The sequence below is a fragment of the Grammomys surdaster genome, unplaced genomic scaffold (genome assembly GCF_004785775.1).
Source record: "Grammomys surdaster isolate TR1022 unplaced genomic scaffold, NIH_TR_1.0 65, whole genome shotgun sequence".
NCBI lineage: Eukaryota > Metazoa > Chordata > Mammalia > Rodentia > Muridae > Grammomys > Grammomys surdaster.
In genome coordinates this window covers 17,430,599-17,442,968 of record NW_021604567.1, presented here as the reverse complement: position 1 = coordinate 17,442,968, position 12,370 = coordinate 17,430,599, and the positions used below count along the sequence as shown (strand labels likewise).

Below are 12,370 nucleotides of genomic sequence, written 5' to 3'. Positions count from 1 at the left end.
TTTGAGTCAACCCCACATCATACAGTGTTGCAATTCGTGGCAGCTTCATGTTTGTGATTCTTCATTTGTGTGTATATGCATGTATGTATGCATTTGTTTATCTGTGTGCCTGTGTGTGTGGAAGTTAGAGGTTAAACTTGGGTGCCATTCCTCACACACTATCCACCTTGTCATTTTGTGTCAGGTTATCTCATTGGTTTGGAGCTGCCAATACCTTCATTGGATTCTGTCTCTTCTCCACAGATTTTCTTTAGAGAAGGAAGATAAAGAGTGAGTTAGTAAGGTGATAGAACTACGTCCACGAGCTGATCGTTGTTTTCATGAATGCTTTCTGCTTTCTTTCAGCTAGCTTATTTTCACTGGACTCCCATGGCCAAACCAAACTCTTTCATTTCCTCGCAAGATGAAAGAAAGGAGCCATGATTGAGCCACTGGACAGTCCAGCCAATGATTCAGATTTCCTGGATTACATAGCTGCTTTCGGAAACTGCACCGATGAGCAAATCTCATTCAAGATGCAGTACCTTCCGGTCATCTACAGCATCATCTTTCTTGTGGCCTTCCCGGGGAACACAGTGGCGATCTCCATCTACATTTTCAAGATGCGGCCGTGGAAGAGCAGCACCATCATCATGCTGAACTTGGCCTTGACGGACTTGCTGTATCTGACCAGCCTCCCTTTCCTCATCCATTATTATGCGAGTGGTGAAAACTGGATCTTCGGGGATTTCATGTGCAAGTTCATCCGATTTGGCTTCCACTTCAACCTCTACAGCAGCATACTCTTCCTCACCTGCTTTAGTGTCTTCCGTTACGTTGTGATCATTCACCCAATGAGCTGTTTCTCTATTCAGAAAACTCGATGGGCAGTGGTAGCTTGTGCTGGGGTGTGGGTCATTTCTTTGGTAGCTGTCATGCCCATGTCTTTTCTGATCACATCAACCACCAGGACCAATAGGTCTGCTTGCCTTGACCTCACCAGTTCAGATGACCTCACTACTATCAAATGGTACAATCTCATTTTGACAGCCACCACTTTCTGCCTGCCCTTGGTGATAGTGACACTTTGCTATACGACGATTATCAGTACCCTGACTCACGGGCCTCGGACCCACAGTTGCTTTAAGCAGAAGGCTCGGAGGCTGACCATTTTGCTCCTCCTTGTGTTCTATATATGTTTTTTACCCTTCCACATCTTGAGGGTCATTCGGATCGAATCTCGCCTGCTTTCAATCAGCTGCTCCATTGAGAGTCACATCCATGAAGCTTACATTGTTTCTAGACCATTAGCTGCCCTCAACACCTTTGGCAACCTGCTGTTATATGTCGTGGTCAGCAATAACTTCCAGCAGGCATTCTGCTCCATAGTGAGATGCAAAGCCAGTGGAGACCTTGAACAAGCAAAGAAAGACAGTTGCTCAAACAACCCTTGAGTCAGGCAGATCAGTGGCGAAGCTCTTGATACGCAAATGTGAGAGTCTGAGATAGAATCTTCAGAACCCACATAAATTGTGTGTGGTAGCAAGTATCTGCAATCCCAGTGCCTCTGTGGTGAGACGGACATGGAGATAAGAGAATCCCTAAAGGCTCGAGGGCCAGCTGGCCAACTGTACACAGTGACTAACCTCAAAGAGACTTTGTTTCCAAGGAGATAAAAGGGAGAGACCAATGTTTGAGGCTTTCCTGTGAGCTCTATATGTGAGCTGTAGCATGTATCCCGCCCTACATAAATAGCCACACGTCATTCACACATACACATTCATCAAATATCAATCAACCCATCCATTCATCAGTGAATCAATCAACTAACACCCCCTGATAATTTGTATATAACTTCTAAGAAATCCAGAATACCCCTCTCAGTGGAACCCTCAAGGGCAAGGGTCCTTAGAAGATCTTTGCAATATATTTGTTGAGATCTTTGGGTAGAGATCTACCCAAAGATACATGAGATACATGAGCGTCCATAAAGTATAAATAAGATTAGAAACTATGAAACTCCGTTTTTCTGTTGCCACCAACTAATTGCCTCCACATAGAAACCAGTATTTGTATACCAGCCTGGGGCCTCTACTGCTTTAATGTTAAGATGGGAAGACTCAAATGAACTAGAACCAAACAAAAGTCAAGAGTATTCTTTCATGCCTAGTTTCCTGCCCTTTCAGACTTCGGGGCCTGTGTTCACTGAAATCCCAGATTATCCAAAAGCGTCCTGTGCTTTTCTCAATATCTTTACAATTCATATCTTTATAAATTTTCTGCCTTTAAAATCTGAGATTATTGTTCTGAGTTTTCCTCTCAGCTCTGCTTATTCTTTAGATTGAAGGAAGACATTGAGACACAGTCGGAAGAGGGAATGGGAAAATGGCCCAGTCAGTAAAATACCTGATATACAAGCACGAAGGCTTGAGTCTGGTCCTTAGAATCCACCCATAAAAGTCTGGTGCAGGGTCATGCACTTGGAACCCCAACTCTGGGCAGGCAGAAACAAGCAGGTCCCTGGAGCTTGAGGGCCAGTCAGCCTAGCTTACTCAGTGAGCTCTAGCACAATGAGAACTCCTGACTCAAAAACTGAGGGATACAGATACTGAGGGATATAGGTATAGGACAACAACGAGCAAGGTTGTCCTCTGGGCTGTGTTTTCAGTGTTGTAGGCCTCCTTACAATTTTACTTAATGTCAGGCTGGAGAGACGGCTCAGAGGTTAAGAGCACTAGCAGTTCTTCCAAAACTCCTGAGTTCAATTCCCAGCAAGCACATGGTGGTTCATAACCATCTACAATGTGATCTGGTGCCCCCTACTGGTGTGCAGGCACAGATGCAGGCAGAATACTATGTATGGACAATAAATGAATCTTTAAAAATAAATAAATAAATAAATAAATAAATAAATAAATAAATAGCTTAATTTATAAATCATATTAAGTTTTATTGGTAATTGCCAAAATTTCCTGGGAAAAAGAAATTGGTGAAACAGAACTACATTTAAGTATCACATATACATTGGGTGTTAAATCAAGTCTTACATTGTTTTGATTTCCATGGGAAAGTTCTCCAGGAAACACTTTAGGTATCGTAATCTTTTAGTACTATAATAAAACAATACCTAGAGAAACTGTTAAAGTTATCCTTGGACTATGTGTGTGCTTAATATCAGTAAATAAAATCAGTAAATATAAATATTTGAGGGAATACCTGGTCTAGATCTTTTAAACCTTAAAGAATGTGTTGATATGATTAATAAAAACAGTTACTCTCTGAACTGTTCATTTGTTCCCATGAAAATGCAACTTATTCACTAGTATACTGACAACAATGGTTCCAGAGCAAAAGGAAGCTTGGAAGCCAGAAGTTGAATACGGCTGGAGCATGGGGCTTCTGCATAGGAAAGGGACTATCAGATTCTGTGATTCTGCACTTCGCCCCTCTTGTGGAGTATGGGAACCCCACTGGGCAGACAAAATGCCGGAGAATCTAGACGGTATTTACCCTACATCACTGTCTGGTGCTGAAGAGCCACAGAAGGTGGGAAAACACAGCCTAAGATGTGTGTGTGGGGTGTGTGAAGATGGGGTTCCCTGACTTCTGGGTATCCAGTCTCTGCTCGAAACTGTGCACAGGTGTCAGGAATGGAGGTTTGGGTCGGGAACTACCTGCCTGCGATGAGCAATCCAGGGCCAGGGCCTCACAAGCTCCTGGACATCCAGATGCCTCTAGGTCTTCAGGAGTTGGGAATGGAGTTGGGTCTGAGGGTTGAGGAGCCCGGGCAGGGAGGGGGAGGATGGGGAACTCTCACTTATCTCATAGGTGATTGTCCTTAGCTTAGCACTGGTTGTCTGGGAGCATGGAGGGGCCTTCTGCGGGAGACCCTGTAAACAAAAGCTTTTTCCATGTTCCCCATGGTGGTTCTTGATAAAAGAGACAGTCCTTGGTTCCAAATTGTTTATTGACTATCTATCGTGGAAAATGGGTGCATATTACTATCCTTAGGGTGTACTAGAGACTAAATACCTTTTGCAAGAAGGAAGATCCAGGAATGGAAATTTATTGGCTAGCTCTCAGGGCCTCTAGATACTTCATTAGCATGGAGAATTCTGTTCTGATCTATGTGACCATAGGTCATGTTCCTATGTAGGGAGTGTGGTCACATGACAGGGGTCTGGTTGGAAGCAGGAGAAACTTCTACCAACTGTCCCCTCTGGTTTCTGGGGCTTCCAACTCGTTCAACCTTACCGAGTTTCCTGGCATGGTCCACTGTCCCACAAGATTCCAGCAACCTTCGTAATTTTCTAGGACATCGTGTCTGACTAAGACCAAGAGATACTTATCAAGATCCTATGCCAGGAAAGTGGATAGGACAGGGAGGAAAGAAACATGCCTGGGGACCTAAGAGTGAGCTTCACCGGATGAGAGCAAGCAGGCTTTTCTAATGTGGAATAAGCTATTTCAACAGAAGCCCTAAGGTACCTCTCTGTGGTGGCTGCACAGCAACCAGCAGTAGGGACAGGCAGCCCACTTGGAACCTTCCAGCTCGCTTTCTTTCCTTTCTTTCTTCCTTCCTTCCTTCCTTCCTTCCTTCCTTCCTTCCTTCCTTCCTTTCCTTCCTTCCTTCCCCTTTAGTGTCAGCTCGGCCACTGGACCAGCTCTCACACAAGGCTACATGAAAGTTGTTATTTTTTTCCCCCTTTTTGAAAAATTTCGACTAACTCATGAGTCCTACCAGAAGGTTTTTTAGGTTAAGAGGTATGTGGAATCTATACCGAATGGCTGTCTCTAAACTTGGTTTAAATAGTTACACATAAACTATAAATGTGTAGGCGTGTGTGTGTATTATGAAAATATATAGAGAATTTCTTAGGTCCTTTTCTCTCTTCCCACCAAAGTACAGGGACACAAACAGTTTGTTTGTTTCCTTCCTGGTACAGATTAGCCCACTGTATCTTTGGCCTTATTTTGTTATTTCAGGGACCTGACTCCAACATTTAATCCCACTTTCTCCAATTTTTAACATTTTTATTACCTTGGATAATTGACCCCAGCTCCGGGGCATGCATGATTTTCCATTATCTCCAAACATCTCGCTTGATTCAGCTATCTGTCATTCCGATACCTGACCTGTTTCCCGTGGGGACAAGCAAATACTGATGACAGTCTGCCCTCCAAGGCCCTGCTTATTGAGCATAATCACAAAGGTCCAAGTGAAATTGAATTCAAAGAGTTGGTTTTATTTTCTCAAGTATCAGGCTCTGGACTAATTGGGCTAGAGGTTGCATTTTGAACTGAGTCCCCTCCCTTGTCAAGGGACAGATAATGACACATACTTTTCAGGCTACAGTGGGACCAAACAGACCTTGTCTCTTACATCCACCCACGGGCAGAGAAAAGATGAAAACAAAAGAGTGGGGAGCAAGCTGTGTGTGCCACAAGGAAACTGTGTCTGCTTGGCCATGAGGGGCGTGGCACTCAAGTCTGGCTGCACCTGAAAAAGTCCAGAGCAAAGAAACTCTGGACATTGAGACACAATAGCATCCCCACTTTGATTGTATGAATGCCTCACAGAAATGTTCAAAATCATAGAGTTAGAGAAAAAACAGAAAACTGACATTGTACCTGAAACATACACTTCACAGTGGTTAATGTCCTAGTTTTCTTGTCTTTATCTGTCTCTTCCTATGTCAATGTATTTAGTTTTTACAACAGTATTTAAGGACAAGTGTGTGTGTGTGTGTGTGTGTGTGTGTGTGTGTGTATGAAGAGATAGAGATAGATATCGAGAGAATGAGAGGAAGGGAGGGAGGGAGGGAGGGAGGGCGAGAGAGAGCGAGAGAGAGAGAATTTAGAGAATTTTTCTTTTTAAAAGGTAGAAGCTGGGCATGGTGGTACATGCCTCTGATCTCAGCACCTTTAATTTCAGGGAGATGCTGATGAGTCTCTGACTTCAAGTCTAACCTGGAGTACATAGGAAATTCCAGGCCAAGCAGGGCTACACAGAGACACTCGTATAAACAAACAAACAAACAAACAATGAGTAAATAAATAATAAATAAGTAAATATATAAATAAAATATTAAGTTGTGAGTGGTAGAAAGTGGTCTGGCTTGTGTGAGGCCCTGAGTTCCACTTCAAGCCACAAATAACTACTACATTTTATTTATTAATAATCCTTATTTCAATCAGAAGTATGCTTTGCAGTCCTCCAACTCAAATCAAAATGAGGGTACAAATAAGCTTTACAAGTTGTTTTTGGTAGCCCTACCCTGAAAGGTGGATTTATATATATATGTGTGTGTGTACATGCATGTGTTTGTATGTGTGTGTTTGTATTTCTGTGTGTGTGTGTACATGCATGTGTTTGTATGTGTATGTTTGTATTTTTGTTTGTATGTATAGATGTGTGTGTGTGTGTACATGCGTTTGTATGTGTATGTTTGTATTTCTGTGTGTGTGTGTGCTTGTGTTGACATCTCTTACTGGCCAAGTTCTTGTTCCTCTGGGGTCAACAGCCAAGCTCAGAACACCAGGGAGGGAGACTATTGCCTTTCTGTCCCATACTTCCCCGAGTCAACTTTAATCCTTAGTCTCTTTCTGTACTCTCTTCAACCAGAAAAGGCCATTTTAATTTTCCTCAGTGTGGCTCTGAGGAGTGGGACAAGATATCAATTAACTCCAAGGCCTGGGAACACTGAGTCTAAACACTCACTTCCGGTGCCAGCTTGCCTGATACGGAATGAACATGAATGTTGTGAAGATGGAAACATAAATATGTTGGAGATGACAGATACTTCCAACATTGAGACCCTGGAAGAAAAATACATCATAATATGCTCTGATATGTTTTTAAAAATCCATTTTCCTTAAATTGTAAATAAGGACCTAGCTACACTGATAACAAATTGCAACAGTATATATTAAGGACCTAGCTACATTGATGTCAGTTGCCACAGTGTATTTTCTGTTGACCTTTCATTTCTCATGCAGTCTTTTGCTTGCTGCTAGACACATCCACTGAATTCTCTTCCACGTGTGGAGTGCAGAGATAGCTCTCTCTGTTACTTGAGTGGATATGTTTTTGCTTTTAAGCTGTTTTGTGAATGTCCTGCATGTTTCAGAATGGGATTTTTTTATTTTAAAGAACTTTTCTTCACTTCTAAGATTTGGATTGCTTCCAAGTAGGCTTTTATTTTGCATATTTTCCCTCAAATATATTGGCCACATGTAGTGGTCTTGTATGACTATGTTTTCTTAATTGAATAATGGATTTTTATTGAATAATGTCTAACTTCTCCAGGACCTGCTTCCAACATAGCTCCCTCTCAAATATATGTATATTTTAGTCCACTGAGTCAAATTCTTGGTGCCCCTATGTACATGGGCTTAAGACCATCCACTACACCAACAGCAACCTGCTGAGAACCGTACCCCCAAAGGAAAATGACTTTCCTTCTTCCTGGTTCCACTGAAAGTTCATGTTCACATTTCTTAGCAGAATGTTGGTGAATTCTTCTATAGGAACAAGGAAAACACAGCCATAACAGATACATCTTAAACAGTACTAAGGGTGGCTGGGCTCCTTCTGAACCTGTAGACTTCATGTGTAGAGCTATAATGTCACACTGAAATGTATCCGAGCAGAGATCTCTAGATGCTCACAGTAATGGAAAGGCCCAGTTACTCCGTCCACAGCAATGTCCCCATTTGAGATCTGTGGCAGCAAAGCAGGGAGTCAAGAGAAAGGTATCAAGAGTAACAAAAGAGAAGCAAATTGGCAGAAAGACTGGAAACGTCTGTCTATCATGGACGGCTACCTGTAAAGGACAGAGAATATGCCAAAAATTCATGTATTATACAATGTGGGAAAGAGGCAGACATTGTGTTAAGGACCAACAGAGAGGCATGAATCTGTGAGCTACGAGCTTTGAGCCTTGGACCTGTCTCAGCTACTTAGACCATTTCTAGTCTTGGGAGTGTCCTTTTTTTTCTTTATAAATGGTCTATATTTCTGTTATTATCTATGTGTTCCTGGTCTAATAGTTTTGTTTGAGGACACAAGAATCTGAAAATCATCACTGGAGTAGAATCCACACTTATAACAAGTCAACTGCCCTGACGGTCCAGGTTCTCACTGTCCCCTTGAGGATAAAAGTAAAGGGTCAGGAATGGCAGAGCAACTGAAGAAAGTCAGAGGGAAGGATTAGTGACTCCAAAATGAAAACAAAGGAAAGAAATAAAAAAGTTATAAAAACAAACAGTGCAAGAGACAGTACCACCACCAGCAAAAGATTATGATTAACATTGTCAGTGAAATGCTTGGAGCATACCAGGAGCAAGAACAAAAGAAAGCCCTGTAACTACTGAGCAGGGTAGACTGGGGTCCTGCAAACGCCCTCTGCTGATTGATTGCCTGTGGTCAGATGGTGGGTGTCTCTGTCCTGGGGATCTGTGCTGATTGCCGGTGGTCAGATGGTGCATGTCTCTGTACCAGGAAACTCAGGCCTCCTGACAACTTTGGCCCATTTGTTCTGGCTGACATTTAGAAGGGCATTTTAGAAGCTGGGGTAGATGATGGCAATGTTATTTCTAGACTTCAGTTCAGAGGAACCACTCTGGTTTCTATTAGTTTGTATGCGATTCGGGGTTTTAGAGGAATGGAGGGTTTTTTTTGTAATGCCCTCTACTGTCATTTTTCTTTTTTTTAGAGCTACTCTGTCTTTGTACTTTTATCTCTCTGATTATCATGCTGTGTGGCATATATATATATATATATATATATATATATATATATGCACTGTACATAACAATGCACAATTTACCTCCCATGATTTAGAGATGTGCCTATCACCCAACGAAAGTGAAAATGGTCAGTCACACTTAAGTAATATTTTAAAACAATGCCCTGAGTTAATAGTCACTGCAGCTTGGAATGTTTAAAAATCCAGACACAGAAGCAGGAATCTTTGTCCAGTTTGTGCCATGGCTTTCTCTATCATAGTATTTATAGGACAGAGGGATGTATGGCCTGTATACCTAGAATCACAACATGAGCTTTAACTTCTAGTCAGCATTAAAAATCCCTACTATGTGCAAGGTACTGTGTGATTCACAATAAGGCACAGGTTCTCAAAGACTGCTTTATTTATGTCCACCTTTTAGGTTGAATGTCTGTTGAACACTGGTTTATCAGCAATCCAGGAACTGTTTACCCAGCTCCTTCTGCCGTGATGACCCATCATGATTCTACTTGTATTCCAAGGAGCTTCTCCGGAGGACTTATTGCAGCAACACCCTGGGTTATCTACTCCCTCCCATCAGTATCCAAGAAGTGTGTGTCTCCACTGTGCACAGAAGCACCTAGGCTGCTGTTCGTACATGACTAACTGTCCCATTTAAATGTTGAATTTGTTCTGGAGACAAACAGTAGGGGAGTATTTGCAGCTACACATATGGTATTAATACATTATTAGAAGCAATATGATCTGGTTTTAGATCCTACAGAAAAAAATCTACATATGAACCACAAGCAATGCTCAAGCAAGGAACTCCCCCTTGCAAAATGATTTCTGATTCACATGCTGCATCTAAAAGCTTAAATAGCAATGTTGTGATGTTTTCCCCTTTAAGTTTCAGGGCACATTAAGACAGTTCATATTAGGGAGTTGAAAGCAGGCTGGTGAGGACGTTCTTACTCATAGTTTAGTCATTCATGAAAACAAAGCTAGGGTCCAGCTTTTGTATTTTTTCCAACAATGTAGTTCAGAGATCACACAGAACACTTAGGTGCCAGCTGGAAGCAGAAACAGTGTTTAGTTTTCCTCCAAGCAGGATGAACAAAATTCTACTAATTGCAAAATTAGTCATTTCTAGCCTAAATTCTGGCGTCTGATGTTATATGAAGGGTGGTCCTATGTCCTGAGGTATCTATGATGGCATTTGTCAGTGCTGCTTTTCCTGGTATAAGTATCAGTGGGACACACTTATCCACAAGTGGCTGGAACGATGTCTGCCCACGCTGGGCAAGTACAGGTCATAGTCCACAAAGGCGAGGACTCTGTTAGGAATCTCAGTGTGTCAATGGGCTGCATTCTCCCTATTGGGGTGAGTGATAAACACAGCTTCAAGTAGGAGAAGTTGGGAATAAAGGAGCCTCCGTTGACTTTGATCTTGGTTAGAGGAAAAATGAATTTGCCGCTGAGAAATCTTAGCATGTAGCTTACATGTGAGCATGTTGTTCCTTGTGTCAAAAATCAAACTTCAAGTGGATAATTAACTTTAAAGTGATTTCCAGATGAGTTTTGTCATGAGGCAACTGCAGAAGCCTGTGCAAAACCTCTTCAATGGAGCACAATTTTAACCCATGGGTGGTAGTTTGAATATGCTTGGTCCAGGGAGTGGCACTATTAGGTGTGGCCTTGTTTGAGTAGGATTGGACTTGGAATAGGTGTGTCACTATGAGTGTGGGCTTTAAGAGCCTCACCCTAGCTGGCTGGAAGTCAATCTTCTTCTAGTGGCTTCCAATGAAGATGCAGAACTCTCAGCTCCTCCTGCACCATGCCTGCCTGGAGGCTGCCATGCTACAGCACCTTGATGATAATGGACTGAACCTCTGAACCTGTAAGCCAGCCCCAATTAAATGTTGTCCTTATAAGAGTTGCCTTGGCCATGGTGTCATCAGTAAAACCCTAACTAAGACATCTCCTCTCAAGGAATTACCACTGGAAACATTTCCAAAAACAATGAGAAGTTAACATTAATTAAAGAAAACACAGGGGTTGGAGATGTAGCTCGGTTGACAGAGTTCTTGTTTACTATGCACATGAAATCCTGGTTTTAAATTCAGCACTATATAAACAGCGGGTGCTGGTACATGGCTGTAACCCCTTTGAGGAGCTGCAGACTGGAGGATCAGAAACTCAGAGCCGTGCTAAATTATGCATGGTGGAGCACACCTATCACCCCAGCATTCAGGGGACAGAGTAAGAAGACGGCTTTGAGTTTGAGGCCGGCTTGGATAGCTACACAGAAAGTAGCAAGGTCTAGGGCAGCCTGGGCTGCATAACAGGTGAGAAAGAAAGAAAGAAAAAAGAATAAAAGAATATCAAGAAAAAGGTGTAGTGTGGGAAACATAGAAGGAATTGACAAAATATTAGAGATAGCCCCTGGAATATTTCAGAAATAGGAAAAAAATGTACAACAAGATTTGAAATGATGAAAGAGAAGCTTGAATAAATGAACAAATGCCATAAGGGTTTAAAATTATTAAGTAATTTAAAAAAAACTCGGAACTATATAAACAAAATTATAATAAATAGAAATAAAATTTAATAGATTAGTAAAAGAGACTTAGCATAGCAAACAAAGAATTAGTGAGCTGGAAAGAAGACCCATAAAAGCTGTTTGAAATGCTCTTAAATTTAAGAAGAAAGTAAGAGCCATGGGGAAGAACAGATATAGAGTAGAAAATGAGAAAAGCCAACCACACACATGAGCAGATTTTTAGGTGATACAGGAGAAAATAAGGTTGAGGGTGGCAGGTTGTTTTTGTCTTTGTTTTCTGTTGTAGTGAAGAGATAGCTTGACAAAACAACTTAAGGGAAAAGGGGTTTATTTTGGCTAGCAGTTTCAGGTTTACAGTCTATCGTGGCAGAAATGTTATAGTAGCAGAAACTTGAAGCATCCCATCCCATCAACAATCAAGAACAGAGAGCAAAGAATACATGCATACTTGTACTCAATGAACTGCCTCTACTTTCATAACAGTCCATAATCCACTACCTAGGGGATGGTGCCACTCACAGTGGACAGGTGCTTTCATATTAATTATTATAATCAATATAATAGCATCCCCAGAAGCTCATTACCCAGGTGATTCTAACTTTGAAAAGTTAGCACTGGTTAGTTGTGGAGAGGTATGGCTTAGATGTTAGATACCACCTGTAGTTTATTCACAAATACTTGTCCTGTAACTATTGATTTTTGGTTGGGACAGTTATATGACCATTGGGAGGTAGAAGTGGGCCACTGGGGTGGGTTTTGAGGTTTTATAGTCTAGCTCCACATCCTATTCCAGCTCTGCTTTCTTACTCTGGATGTAGGGTGACAAGTTGGCTTCCTGCTTCTGCCATCTGTCTTTCCTGTTATGCTAGACACATCCGACTGAACTGTAAGCCAGGATGTACCTTTCATCACTTAAACTGCTTTAGACATTTTACATAGCAACACGGTAAACCACCAATACAAAGGACCCAGCATTTGAAGAGATAAACGCCTGATAATTCTCCAGAATTACTGAAAGCTCCCATAGTTCTGTGTCTGAAGTCCAATAAATATATTTTGGATAAATCAAAATGAATGGGCAACTAAATACATCAGCCAC

The 12,370-nt window shown here is 41.7% G+C and overlaps 1 protein-coding gene across 1 annotated transcript; it reads left to right on the top strand.

Annotated features, from left to right (window-relative positions):
- The first annotated feature begins 419 nt into the window (after positions 1–419).
- On the top strand, positions 420–1,433 carry Oxgr1 (oxoglutarate receptor 1). The gene has a single exon (XM_028770940.1). The coding sequence runs from the start codon at positions 420–422 to the stop codon at positions 1,431–1,433; it is 1,014 nt and encodes a 337-aa protein (XP_028626773.1).
- Positions 1,434–12,370: the final 10,937 nt, after the last annotated feature.

Bases quoted from the DNA above. Each gene is read 5' to 3' on its own strand.
- Oxgr1 (XM_028770940.1), top strand. From the start codon at position 420: ATGATTGAGCCACTGGACAGTCCAGCCAATGATTCAGATTTCCTGGAT.